At 50.6% G+C, this 14,749-nt stretch overlaps 1 protein-coding gene across 1 annotated transcript; it reads right to left on the bottom strand.

The window, feature by feature from the left end:
* Positions 1-10,991: 10,991 nt before the first annotated feature.
* LOC136498360 (protein SMAX1-LIKE 3-like) lies at positions 10,992-14,458 on the bottom strand. Its single transcript, XM_066494299.1, has 3 exons — positions 13,101-14,458; positions 12,349-12,565; positions 10,992-12,216 (listed from the first exon to the last, which is right to left on the bottom strand). The coding sequence occupies exons 1-3, from the start codon at positions 14,309-14,311 to the stop codon at positions 11,086-11,088; spliced, it is 2,559 nt and encodes an 852-aa protein (XP_066350396.1). The 5' UTR covers positions 14,312-14,458; the 3' UTR covers positions 10,992-11,085.
* Positions 14,459-14,749: the final 291 nt, after the last annotated feature.

Raw genomic sequence — 14,749 nt, 5'->3', positions numbered from 1 at the left:
CCGGATCAGCTCAAGTTGAGTGAGCGCGATCGTGCTTGGTGTGGCTAGGTGGGCACCTAGCAGGCTTGGCTTACAGGCCCGCGCATGGAAGGCAGGGGGTTATCGCGCCGTGGTCTCGTGACTCGGTCCATGGAGGTCCGAAAGTGTGGGTGCCGGCACTGTGCTGCGTACAGCATGTCGGGTGCGTTCAGCGGGGAGCGGGAAGGAAGCCTCCTACCCTCGGGCAATCAGCAAAGTGCTGACGAGGTTTTGCCGATGGTGAGCTCGTGCAGTGGGACTTGGTGGTGGTCTGGCAGTGTTCCTACGGCACCCAGGGCTCATCAGGCTCCATAAAGGCGGTAGGTGGGCCAAAGGCGGTGGCTTTGGGCAAGGGCGGCAACATAGTCCCGTAGGCTCGAGTCCGCTATGCAAGTGCACATTGCAGCGTCCATGTGATCGTCGAACATTTATTCAAGTGGTCAGGGTCCAACGACCAAGCACTCGAAGGGGCATCCAATGCCGGACAAAGAATCTCGGCGTGCTCGGCATGGGGGGCACTCGAAGGCAGTAGTCAAGGCGCAAGGGTGGCGGCTTAGGGCTTGGCACGGCCGTGCTCGGCAACAAGGCCACGACATCGTGACGTCTTGCACGGTGAGGCCACAGGGGTGTTCTATGGTTACGTGGGGTGTGCAAGGCAGCTCCCGTGGTCGTGAACCAAGCGGCGCTAGTTGACGCAAGGTGCGGCGAAAGCTACTCGGCGGCAAAAGGGCTTTGGGCTCCCGCAACCTTCGTTGGCGAGAGAAGGGCGCACGCCTGGTGCTCGAGGGACTCACCGAGGGTGCTCGGTTCACGTGCTTGATAGACGTTTGTGGTGCTAAGCCACAGAGGGTTGCTAGTGGAGGTGTCCTACATGCGGCGGGGTCCATGGCAATCCATGGTTGCGCACGCACACACGACGAGCAGAAGACACGGCTCCACTCCGTGGCCTTGGTGGTCGTGCATGCATCGTGGTGGTGCTAAGGTGCGCTGGTGGTTTTTAACGGACGGGACTAGGTTCCAGGGGATGCATCCGGGTAGGACATGGCTCACAGGGTAGGTCCTAGGCATAGGTCCGGGCTCGACGAAGTGGCCTTGTTGCCGAGCACGGACGGGCGTTCCCGAGCCCGTGCGGCTCATTGTGGCTCTGTGTGTGCCATGTACTTGCTCGTGGGGTGCGCGCGGTGTGTGCTCAAGCGCCGGTGATTGTTCGAGTGCGGTGACGTCAGTGTGGGTGTGGGCTGTGAGCAGGATCACCCATGCTCACAGTGTGTTGCCGTGCCTTTACAGATCAGGGAGACCGGGGAGAGGCGAAAGCTTGTGCAAGCAGTGCATGGTGGTAAACAGAGCCGGCGTCGAACGGTCCAAGCGCTCCGGTTCTTGGCGAGGTCGCGGCGCGGACGGCTGCTGTGGCGCCGGCGTCTATGAACGGCGCAGTCGTGTCCAAGCTGCGGCTTCATGGACCCAGGTCGAGGGCATTCGGTGTGTGGGTGTTCGTTACCGCGTTGCCGCGTGCGCGGTCGTGGCAGTGAAGGGCGGCGGCGGACCTGTGGTTGGCAGGTGTGCGTGTGTGGGAGATGCGGGTGCTTCGATGGAAAGCCACGAAAGGTCCTGGCTTGTGCGCGTGCGTTGTGCGGGTGTCCGGCCGAGAGCTCGAAGGAGCTGGACGGCGTGTCCGTGTTGTGTGTGTGTGTGTGTGTGTGTGTCTGTGGTCCGGGTGGCCTCGAAAGACCCGGCCTTGGCCACCTTGGGGCATGGTGAAGACGGCCATGGCGGCCGCGAGTGCCGCGGCGGTGCCGTGCCATTCAGGTGTTAAGGTGACGGCTTCGGCCGTGAACAAGGTGTGGAGCGCACTCGTGCGGATGGCGTGTGCAGGCACGACGGCGTTCGCCCAACGGCGGTCGCGCGTGTGCTGTGCTCGCGACATGTGCGCGCGTTGTGTCGCGCTGCGTGAGTGCGGCGGCGCTCTGGCCGTGCGACGGCCGTGGGCGGCCTCCGACGCGGCTTCGCGCTTCTACAGGGGAGGCTAGCCGGCTCGAAGACCGGGACAGGCAACGACCAGGCAACAAAAAAGGTAGAGGCTTTGGGGTTCCGTGGCTCACCGACGGGCGTGACGACGGTAGCTCGCGCGGTGCAGGTCGGGCTCGGTGCGGGGAGAGGTCGAGTGCTCGGTCGTCGGCTCCCGCACGCTCCGCTTCGGTGGAGCAGTCGTCGGGGTCGTCCGAGCGGGGCACAGAAGGCGGGGGAACGTGGTTGCCGTGACGTTCCCTGGCGTGCCGGTGTGGTCGTGTGTTGGCTCGATGTCGCGGTGCTCCTCGCGACATGCTTGGCGCCGAGGTGGTGGCCGGTTCAGGGCTGCTACGCCAAGGCGGGGTTCGCGCTGCATCCGGCGATTTTGAGGGGCGCGACCGGCCGAGGCGGCGGAGGTGGTGGCTCGAACGCGGTGGAGTGCAGGGCTCGGTGGTGACGCTGCTCCCGTCGACGAGGCGGACCCGGCTACTCCTCGGCGAGCGCCTCGTCGTGGTCGCGGCCAGGCGAGGTCTGGGCCGAGGAAGTGTCGCGTTGCTTCCCTGGCCGGAGCGCACGCCGCGGCAGCCGCTGCGCGACGCGCAGCAGGGCCTTGGCGAGAGGGCGAGACAGGGGAGAAGGTGGTGGCGGCTGGGAAGGGAGATGGTGAAGGCAGGCGGTCGGCTGAGGGCTTCTTATAGTGCGAAGGCTAGTGTTCCACGAGGAGGAGCGTCCAGGGGATGGCGGTGATCCTCGGCGTCCATGAGGGTGCACGGGAGGGCGGCGGCAGCTTCTCCGTGCGCGTGCAGCGCACGCGAGGCGGAGCGGCGGTGCTTCCGCGTGTCGCGCATGTGAGCGGAAGGGGAACGGGGCTGCCTGCTGGTGCTCGTGATGCTCGAGCTGGGCCACGCGTGGAGGGCGAGCAGGCCCTGGTGGTGAGCCAGCTGGGCCTGGTTGTGAGCCAGCTGGGCCTGGTTGACGACGGGTGGCTGGGCTAGGAGGCCAGCTGGGAGGCCTGGAATCCAAGGGGTGGTTTTCTATTTCTTCTAAGAGGATTTAATTATAGCAACTAGCTAGTTAAACCTACAATCAAGCACTAAACATCCAATAAGAACCAACTCAAGACACTCAATATGCAACTAAATTATATGAGTGCATCAAGTTATATTGCAAAGTCTCTTTGAAGCGAGGGGAGGGAATATAATTACGGTTTTTGTTTTAGATATAAATCGAAATCATGTGAGAGTTGACATGTTGAATTCGAGCGGAGCTTGAATCCCACCAATGTTTATTTGACTCTGAAAATATTTTGTTTTGAAAATTCCTCTTGTCATGTTGTTGACTTGGTCAACACCATGATAAGTGGCTTGTTGCAAAAATGATTTTGAAATTAGGATTTTTGAAGTCAGGTCGAGAAGGAAAGACTTTGACCTAGCGACTACATGCAACACACATTGCAGGAAAATTTTAAAAAGTTCATATTTTTTGTTGCACAAAAACCCGGGTTGTTACACCCTCTATGGTGTCTTGAGTGCAAACCAAAAATAGCTCCTATCATTATACCTTTGCCTTGAGCCCATTTTTGTTTTTTTTTTCTTTCTTCTTTTCCAAATGTAAAGCACTTGATCATCTCTTTTTGTGGCCATCACCTTCACCATGACCATCATCTAGCTCCACCACTTGGATTGGACTTTCTTATCTAATTCACACACTTAGATCAAAGGTTAGTCCTAGGGTTTCATCAATTATTCAAAACCAAACTAGGGCTTTCACAAGGTCTCCAGATGATGATTCTGAAGCCTATGTCGTACCCGACGATGCAACTGTCAATATTCTTTCAGCGATTTAGATACGTTTTGGACTGGTGGCGAAGCGTTGAATCTTGTGGCATGCACAATGTTTTGGGGTTGGTCGTTGGATTCGGCAAAAGGACTGCACTTTGGCTCCGGAGTTCGAGGGAAGCCATTGGGGAAGAAGATGATGGAAGAATCTGGATAGAACATTATGTATTTTTTATTTTAGATTTTTTTCATATGTAATTTGGGAATGTACTGTGCCAAGATTTAATATAAGTCTCCCTTCCTTTCGCAAAAAAACCCTCAAGTAAATTATAGTAGCCACCAAGGAAGAAATGTTCAACTTATTGTCATTCCTCTTAACAACCAATATAATGGACTCATTGCATTCTTGTTAGTTAGACATTGCATTTTATAGAGACCAATGCTCCATTGATATGTTTGTGAAATGAAATACAATTTTTTCTTGGTACATTAATCCAACAAATGGTACACTTTTGTGTTGTTATGCATTAGAGAATGCATATTGGCACTTAGCTAGAGATGTCTGGTTAATTTTGAAGCTAGCATGCAACATACTAATATCATATGAATGCAAAGTTTATATCAAAGTTGTAGAGTTCGAAGATATATATTTGTAGTTGATAAGTTCTTCATTTGAAATTATTTAGAGTCCAAAATTATATTTTAAGTTGTCAAAGTTTTGAGATTCATTTTTTTTTGAATTTTTCAAACGGCCTCAGATGGAGATACAACCTAAACCAAAGTTGTACTCGGTGAGATATAAAACTTTTCAGTTCAAACTTTTTTCATTTGAAATTATTTAGGGTCTCTAATATTCATTATAAGATCCACTAAAGTGAATAAAAAAACATAGAAATATTCACTTAGTCACAAATGACTTTGTAGTGTAGTGGTAAGTGAGTTTGACGCGAAACCATAAGAATTATTTGTGGCGGCCAGCCCTCAAGGTAATTCCAATTTCCCTTGATCTTTATCCTTAGTGGCCATCCTTAAGGGTTGACCGCCAAGAATAATTTCTTTGGCGATTTTTATGCTTTCCTTGAGTGTTTTTGGTCCTCAAGGATATTCCGTTTTATGGTAGTGAAACTTCTATAGTTCTGCAAATTAGAACAATTCCAATGTCTGTTAGCAAGGATAGTGTATTCTTCAATTGTGTTTCATCATCTTCATTATTCATCTCATACAATTTGTTTCTAACTATGCCATCAAACAAAAAGAAGAAGAAAAAACATTAAACTCTTAGCATCTCTTGCGAAATACATCATTGTACAGGGATGAAAACGGGCAGAAAAACTCCTCTCTGTTTCCGTTTCTATATTTTTAGAGGAAACAGGATCGGGTTCGGGAAGAAAACGGAATTAAAAACGAATGGAGATATACGAAAATACGAAAACAGACAAATACGGACGAAGAGCCGGAAAATTAAGTTAGAATAATATGATCAAATTTTCTCGAGTATACATGAATAGAGTCACAAAATAGTATACACGTATGAAGTTATCGGTTTAATATTCACAAGCATGCAATGTGTTAACATGTTAACATGCATAATTTGTGATTAGTAGGTTTATGAACATATAAATTTCTAGACATATCTCACATAGATTGAAAAAGGATGAAAAACGATATAAATACGGGTCAATTCCGGAGAAAAACGGCCGGAAAAATCCCTCTACCGTTTTCGTAAATACGGAAACGGGATGCCGCAAATATGAAAACGGACAGAACAAAATAGAAAACGGAACATGATTTTTTCCGTCCGTTTTCAACCTTAACTGTACAATGCCATGGGTGACCCAAACTTTGAGCTCGTGGCAGTGGCGTAACGTAAGATGGTGACACAAACAGGAGACGACGGCTTGTGCACGAAGGACATTCCACCTTAATGTGAGAATCAAAAGATGCATATAGCCAAATTCAAAGCAAAATCTTTTTCGTGACTGTGCTAATGCACATATTTTAAATTCAGAGCAAATTTTATTTTTTGACCATGCTGATGCATGTGTTACAAATTAGCAAATGAAATATACTATCTCAAAAACATTTAATTTATCAAAAAGTAGATGAAGAGATAGCTAACCATGATTAAAATGGAATTATCACTATCAAATGTATTTATTTTTATACTAATATCATAATAAGTATTAACAGATAGGAAGATCGATCAGAAGTTTAGATAACTACATTACCAGCCTACCACATGATATGAACTGGAGAGGAAAGCAACACGCATAACCATAACCAAAACAACCTAAAAACAGATTACACGTAATAGGTGGAAGTGATGGAACTGTTGTTTTATCGTCATAAAAACCAAAGAAAGATAGTAAAGTTCCGAGCAAACTAAATCTGCCTTGGTAGCTAACTAACCAAGATAGAAATGAAATTATCAACATCTATCCATAAAAATATCGGAAGGGCTAGTGCCGGACGACACATCCGGACATAGCTCCCACGCGCTATCCCGCACCACATCGCACAACCCAAGTCCGCATCCCATCTGCCCCCATGTCCGGATGCCGCACCCGCACCCATCCTGCGCCCCAGCAGCCCATCCCGCATCCCGCGCCCATCCTCAGGCCCCACGTGGGTCCCAATCACCTGCCCCGCTTGCGGATGCGTGCCGTGGAGGCGTCTGCCGGCCTCAGAGGCCCACACGGTGACCCACGGCGGCGTCCCTAGCAATAGCAGGCGGCTACGGTAGGCCGCTGTCCATCAGCCACTGGCGCCATTGCAACATGTGCTCTCCTAGATCTATTTTTAAAATATCCAGATAAAACACTTGTAACATACGTCTGAAATAGATGAAACATTTGAAATATACACTTGAAACATGTGTGTATAACCATAGCAGCATATGCAACATCGAGATCTACTTTTGCAACATGAGTCTGAAACATCCGAGACACTTGAAACATACGCTTGAAACATGCGTATAGAGCCATAGCAACATATGCAACATCCAGAATTCCAGATGAAACACTTCAAACATACGTCTAAAACATCTGAAACACTTGAAACATAGGCTTACAACATATGCAACATCCCAAATCTATTGCAACATTCAGATGAAGCAATTGAAAAATAAGTATGAAACACTTAAAACACTTGAAAAACAGCGTCGCCGGTGGCCATAGTCCACCCGGTGGGAAGCTTCCGTAGCCAATAAGTTTGGGTTAGAGGGACGTCGAGAGCAACGGGTCCAGCCTACACTCCAGGCGCACCGCACAGGCCTCTTCTTCCTGCCCTCAAGCGCGCTGGATGGAGGCGCAGGCGCAGGCCTCCCTAGGTGCGGGCCTCCCGTGCCTCTCCTTCTGCGACGAGCGAGCTGGATGGGGGCAAGGCGCGGAGGAGCGCAGGGTGTAGCTGGGCGCGGCGACAGAGAGGAAGGCGGACGGCAGGCGCAGCGGAGCACGCGCGGTTGCGGAGAGCAGACGCGGCGCTGCATCGATTTTTTTAAGAAATTACGGTGCCTGAAGAGGAACGGATAAAAGAGCCTCGTGGGCATCGTGGCCCACCAACGGGGCCCATCCTGGACAAAGCATTGCCGCCAAAATATCATACGAAAGGCATTGAGATTTTGAGAATGAGAACATTATTTACTATATCAGCAGTATGATTTGTCGTCATGAGGACGTGAATTAATTGAATGGGGCGTGAAAATGATAAACGAAAGAACCTAAAACAGATCAATTGAATGATTTGTTGGAACTATTGTTTATCATCAGTGTCTTAGCATCGGCACCATCGCAGTATGATTCGTCGTCACGAGGACGTCATCACATATGACAAGGATCATCCCGCTCGTCGTTTGCCCGCACGTTGCTGAAGTCGAGCCGTCTTGCCGCGGTTGCATCGCGTGCCATTTGCCTGGGCCTGTCACTAGCGGTTGTGGCAGCCTCGCGGAGAGCCAGCTATGTTGCATGGCTTTTGATGAACCTAATATGTATTAATTATGTATAGTTGTATAATGGTGGACGTCATCTCCTGAAATTATTATTACATAAACATTATAAATATGTGTGTTCTATTTTTTAATAGCTCGCGAGTCAACTCGAGCTCGTTAACGAGCCGAGTTGAGCTATCCCTCTAGCTTGTAATATTAACAAGCCGAGCCGAGCTGGTTCGTTAGCCTCATGAGTCAGCTCTGGACCGAGCCGAGTGGAGATGGCTCTAGTTGGCGTATATATATATTTGGTCCTAGGAAACCCGTCAGCCGTGATACCAATCTCCTCTCTCGGCCCAAAATCGCTCGCATCTGGCAAAGCCGCTGTGTTCGCGTGTATCGGGCCCAAACCCCGTGCGTGCGCCACCGCCGTCACCCTCCCCTTTTCCTTCTCCTCCGCATCTTTTTTTTCTTGTTATTAGGATTCGAGGCCACATGTTCCTGTTCTGGATCTGCGAGGATAGGCTACTTGCTAGTGATGATGAACTCTCTCGTTCCCTTTCTTTTCCAACGCAGCGACCACATCAGCCACCAGAGTCCTTGGCACCGCGTCTGCTGCTATCCTCGCTGCTCTTTGATGAACAGGTTTGGGTGGTAGTGTGCTCAAACGAGAGGAGGGGAGCTGTTGCAGCCTGAATACATTTCTGTGTTGTAGTTAGATTTGCTTGTGCTGAAGCATGGCAGCTGTTGTTTGCTAAAAGATCGCTGCCATTCCATCACCTAAGTTAGTAGTAGCTGATCCTATCCTGATAGCTAGATATGACGTGATCTGCTATTTCCTCCTATGAAAGCATATGCTTGTAACTATTTTTGTTAAACTGTCCCTCATACTGGTAATTCAAGTCGTTTTAGACAAAACTTGAGTCAAACATTGGTAATATAAATCAAGAATAACTTTTTGGTTACAAGAACACAAGTTTTAGTTGACCTTGCTCTGAAAAAAACTATAAACAACGGGACGGAAAACTGGCACATTCTTGTTGATGAGCTAGCTTGGCCAATAGCCACAAGTTTGTAGCTTGGTCGAATCCACTGTTAGTACTACTGTAAGATCTTAATAATTATTCGTCATGGCAATTATTGGCTAAAAATAGATTACTTAGCCTAGGAAATCATAAACTTATGTTGCACCTTATTTGATGGTGAGCCTTTCCTTCTAGTTACATTTTTTCTAAAGGCATGGTTTTTAGTTACAGATTCTTTTTTGCCACACTGTCACACCAGATTCAACTAATGTAGTTTCTTTAAAGGCTGTAGTGTCTTTAACATTAACCTGGTGTTCTTTAGTATGCAGTTTAGAGTACTAATGTAGCCATGTTCTTTTTCATACACATGATTTTTTAGCGCATTCATACTACTGGATAATGGATTTGCACTGAATTGATTGGATTTGAGATCAAATTTATCTGTACCGGACAATTAGCACTGAATTGATTGGAATTGAGATCAGATTAGTAGTTTCTATGCCAAAATATTATTAACATATAACAAAAAAATGGAATTAAAAAGTAAACAAAATTAGTAATTTGATTTACATATTAACCGATACCCAAATAATTATGTAAATAAAGAGTCCACATTAACGATAAATGGATAAATTTATATTAATAATAATAGGAATACTATTATCATTTCCATGTAGATTAAAAAGCAAAATATTGAAATAAAAATCACATGGAAATAATTTAATTAATAGCTAAATTTGGGATACAATTAAGGGAAAGATATTTCAACTTTCACATGGATTAGTAAGAAAAATATAATTAATAAATTTATTAATTTTGAATCAAAATAATATTATGATTTATAGGTGGATTTAAAATAAAACACTACTACAGAAAATATTTTTCGGGACAGGCATTTTTTATTAACCGAGGCAGGCAACAAAAACGCCTCGGACGAAAGGCCACGGTAAATGGAGGTATTTTCCGAGGCGTTTTGCTGTCCGCCTCGGTTAATCAAATAAAAAAGAAAAAAAATCTATGGACAGGCCCGGCGAGCCCATCTATGGGTCTCCGTCGTCGCCGTCGCTCGCTGGATAGCCGCCAGAGCGCGTCCGGATCCACGCCCGGATCTCACCCTCCCGTGCCGGATCCACGCCGCCCTGCGCCGGATCCACGTCTTGGGGAGGGAGCAGCGCCGCCGCCGCCCGGATCACGCCCTCCCACACCGGATCCATGCCGCCCCGCGCTCGGAGCAGGAGGCCAGGGCCGTCGTAGCAGGAGGCCAGGCTTGCCGTGGAGGAGAGGGAGAGGGGCGCTATGGGGAGACGGTGTGGGAGAAGGAGAGGGGCTCTGCATGGGGAGAGAGGGAGAGGGGCACGGCTGAGGGAAGAGTGAGGAGAGGGGTGATACCCTAAGTCGCTAATATATACTCAAAGCGATATATCGGGCTGGGACAAGTCGAGATGGACTGTTTGGGCTTCGAGATGGGCCAGTATTATTCGAGGCGGGCCTTATAATATGCCCGCCTCGGTTAATGTATTAACCGAGGCGTTTGCGTTAGAAACAACCGTCTCGGTTAATCAATATTAACCAAAGCGAGCATTTTAAGGTGCCCACCTCGGTTAATCAATTTTGCGAGGCGGTTTTTATAACCACCTCGGTTAATAAAAAAATGACCGCCTCGGTTAATGAAAGACCTCGCAAAATATTTTTTGTAGTAGTGAAAAATATCTAAATGAAGAAGAATGGAATTGATTAATAGCTTCAATTTGGAACTGAAAATAAGGAAAAATATACTATTAACCATGATAGATCTCAATCTCCCAATGTTGAACCCCTCTGGACTGATCTTGACATATTATTAATAAAGAAAATAATATGCACATTGTGGAAAACTGTCTCTTTATATGGCGTAAAATTCTCTGCTTATTGGCCACATCGTCAGGATTTGTACATGGGCACATTGTGGCCTACCCATTTTAGTCTCGCGGCATCTATATTTCAACTGAACTATTTTGGGTTTTGGAATGACAGATCTTGAAATTACAAGCTTATCTCTAGGTGAGAAAAGAGGGTAAACTTGGTCGGATAGGATAACTGCGAATTAGAATCTCCAGGTAAATTTACAGCAGCTCTATTTTTGTCTTTAGTGAAGCCCAAATACACCAGCAATCCAATTCTCCAAAACCAAGATAGCCAAAAAAAAAAAAAAAACTAAAAATTAAAACAAAAAATGAACTAAAGAAAATGCTAATTAGACTTGCCCCTTGCAACTAATCTAGGTTCTTATCAGAACGAAGAAGCACGTTTGATACGCACACGGATCCTTCAATGCAATGTACACAATCAGTGACTAATTCTCTTGTTGTCTTCTGAAGAATAGGGTCCTGTCGACGGCCGTGAGCAGACAGAGATCACCGAGACTTCGCTCCTCCGCATGATCACTCTCCATGCCCACGTTCAAATCGATGCAAGATGGGGACGACGACGAAGCACCATCTTCGTTGTGTTCATGTTCACCTGTGCGCTCCTCCTTGGCCTCCATCTCTACCTTCACCTTCTTGCTCGGTGGCGAGCGAGCTCTAGACCTGCTGTCGGCGTCAAAGCTCTCGCAGCTGAGGATGACGATGGCATCGCCCACGCCGACCTCCTCGCCAGCATGGTTCCGCACGACCCCGCTCTCGATCGCCTCCTTGATGCCGAGCTGGCAGTCCCAGTCAGCCTGATCAACGTCATCCATGAATATGACCCGGTGTGGGTTCTCGGACACAGCCTCGTGCAACCGTTCTAGGTAGGCCATCCGTGGCCGCTTACTCCAGTGGTGGTGGTGCCTCTCGGAGGAGCCCGACGAGGCGGCGGCAGGCGGCGGCGACGAGGCACCACCAGGCCTGATGGACACGAAGCTGTTGCGTGACCCGAAGACGAGACTGGCGAGCTCCCTCGCCACCCTCTCCTTGCCGTCGGCGTCGCCTCCGAGGAAGAACATCCACGTCTCCTCCTTGGCCTCCGCCGACCTCGACTTGTCGCGCCGCTTGGCGATCCCCGACCGGCACTGCAGGACGGCGCTGGCGACCTCCGGGACGATCTCCTTCTGCCACGGCACTTCCTTCTCCAGCGCGTCGCAGAGCACCTTGAGGTTCTCGGCGTTGAGCTCCTTGAACTTGGCCTTGGCGCGGCACTCCACCTCCACGGAGCCGTTGGAGCCGCCGGAGTCGTGGGACCTGCTGGTGGCCTTCCCGCTGGTCTCGCGCTTGGGTCTCCACGGGTGGTGCGCCGCGGCGTCGAGACCAGCGAGGAGCCACGACGAGTGCCGAGGCTGCTGCTGCTGCTGCTGCGACTGATGATGATCGCCGCCGTGCTCGTAGGAAGAGATGCAGGACACCGGAGACACCGGCGCAGAGAAATGCAGCGTCATCCGCTGTGACGGCCTGCTGCAGATGGAGCTCCATGTCTTGCCAAGATCCGTTAGATGGGTCGTAGGCTCCTGTAAAAAAGTCAGTTAGGAAAATTGTTAGATGTTTAGAGCATGTGTCAAGTTTGTTGGACTAATAATAACATACTACAGTAATTGGATTATTGGAGAAGGAATCATGCATGTGAGTGAACATTTGTGTACCTGATGATCACGACAATGCTGAAGCCAGGAAGGGAGGCTGGACGACGAGACGAAGGGGCGAGGCAACGCCGCTTTCGTGTCGATCCTCGCGGCAGAGCAATCGGCGCAGCATCTGGAGATCAGCTGGGTGCCGCCCAAAAGCGGCCAGCAAGACGCCGGTCCGTTCCCATCCGTGTCAGAGCCCGCTTTCATGGACTGATTGACTGTGCCTAGAGCACTGCAGAAAGAACAAACAGGAATAAGATTCCAGTGTCATTTCACGTACCCCCCCCCCCCCCCCCTCGACATATCCATAAGATCAGCTAGCTGCTAGCTTTGCCGGTGTACCACACACACATATTGTCTTTGGAATTATGCTGATAAAAAACCAGTTTTTCTTTCTTAAAACTATAGAGCTGCCAATCGAGATATATGGTATATACAGCAGCCCCGGGCCTATACAGTTTTGAACTTAGGATGTTCAAACTTCAGAACCCAAGGGAAAAACAAAGATGGAAAAGAGGGAATATGTGAAGGTGACGAGCTAGCCAGTACTACTACCTAAAGCTTTTGTCCAGAAAGCACGCAAAAGATGCAAGCTTTCATTCACACTCATGGTAGTCAAAGAGAGAAAAGGGCAGAGCAAGTAACTACGAATTGTCAGGGACATTTCGTTTCTGCAGGTTGATTCGTTCACCTGACGTGACATTCTGAATCGAAAAAACTAACAACTTTGCATCGCGAACCGATTTGGAATGGGACCTCTGGGTTACCTGTCGTCGAAGGCGCAGGTGAGGCTCAGCGCGAGGCTGCCGGCGGGCACGGTGAGCGTCTGGAGCCCCCACAGGCTCTCCAGCGACGGCTGCCCGACCCGACACCTCATGTAGGCCTGGTACGTCCCGAACCCGAGGAGCCAGCAGAGGCTACCGCCGTGCTCGCCGCCTCTCGTCACCAGGGCGCGCAGCTCGGTGACGACGTGCTCGACGGAGCAGTAGTACCCTCTCCTCCCGCTCTGGACGTGGCCGGCCCAGAACTCGGCCGCCCACTTGAGGTCCTCCACGACGAGCACGACCTGCTGCCTCCTGCCCCTGACGAGGCACCGCAGGTCGCCGAGCCGCCGCTCGGTCTCCTCCCTCGGCATGTCGCAGAACGACGACACGCTGAGGCTGACGACCTGCGCGCCTCGCAGCGCGTCGTGCTTCGCCTCGGCTCTCTTGATCTTGTCCATGGCCGCATGCGCCATGGCCTCGGCCGCGCCCACGCTCTCCGCGATGACGACGACCCTCCTCTTGCTCCGGGACGCCAAGCAGTCCAGGATGGCGGCGACGTCCTCGTCGCGCGCTTGATGGAGTGGCATCTTGTTGGCTTTGGCTTCCTGAGGTGGGCTTGTGGTGGCAGAGCTGCTAGGGTTAGGGTTTTTGCTGGGAGCGGCCGTGGCCACGGTGGATGTGGTGGTGCTGCACACGGCCTGCTCCACGTTGGCCTTGACCTGGGTGCTGGAGAAGCCAGCCTCGCGCATCACGCGGCTGACGCTGGGGTCGTCGAGGATGGAGACGACGAGCTGCTCGAGCTCGATCTTCACGGCGAGCACCGGCTGCTGCTGGCTCTCCACGGAGCCGCGCCTCTGGTGCGCCTGCGTGCGCTTGAACGCCGCAACGAGCGCGTTGGACAGGGACGGCGGGTAGTGGTGGCCGTGGCCGTGGCCGCCGAGCAGCGGCGACGAGGCGACCGCGGCCGACGCGGGGAGGCGGTTGAGCGCCACGTTGAAGCAGAGCTCCAGCGCCTTGCACTGCAGCGGGTGGGAGTGCGAGCGGAGGCACGCCGCGAGCAGCAGGCCCGCGGGCGCCGCCAGCATCGCGCTCGCCACGTGCAGCGGCGTCACCTGCGCGTTCCCGCGCCGCCGCGCAAGGCTCACCGCCTGCTTCACCACCGCCGCGGCCTCCGCCGTCAGCGACTGCTGCACCGTGCACCCCCCGGCCCTCATCTCTCTCCAGGCCAGCCACCTATAGCTAGCTGATTAATTTGGTGCGGCAACGGCAGTGAGTGATGAAAGATTTGGTAGCAGTTGCGAGGCTGAAGACAAGATCAGGGATATGTGTGCCTAGATCACCGGAGCTGCAGCTGGTGGTGCTGCTTTATATGCTGGTGAGTGTTGTTCATCTTTTGAGCAGGGCCGGCCGGTGATGTCTTGAGGAGGTGAAGGATGGATGATTATTTGGATGTATGGATGGATTTGTGCTTTTCTTGTTAGAGAGGGCTGCTGATGCTGGCTATCTGCATTTTTCTTGACTACTCTTAGATTTTTGTTTTCCGTGTCCAAAGTGGATTTTGTGGTGGGAAAGAGAAAGTGGGGTGAGGGTATGCAGTAGTATTGCAGTATCTTTGCGACCAGATTTTGTATGTGATCGGGGGATCGGCTACC

Source organism: Miscanthus floridulus, chromosome 12 (assembly GCF_019320115.1).
Source record: "Miscanthus floridulus cultivar M001 chromosome 12, ASM1932011v1, whole genome shotgun sequence".
NCBI classification, from domain to species: domain Eukaryota; kingdom Viridiplantae; phylum Streptophyta; class Magnoliopsida; order Poales; family Poaceae; genus Miscanthus; species Miscanthus floridulus.
The sequence above is the reverse complement of the archived record's forward strand: the minus strand, read 5'-3'. Positions and strand labels throughout refer to the sequence as shown.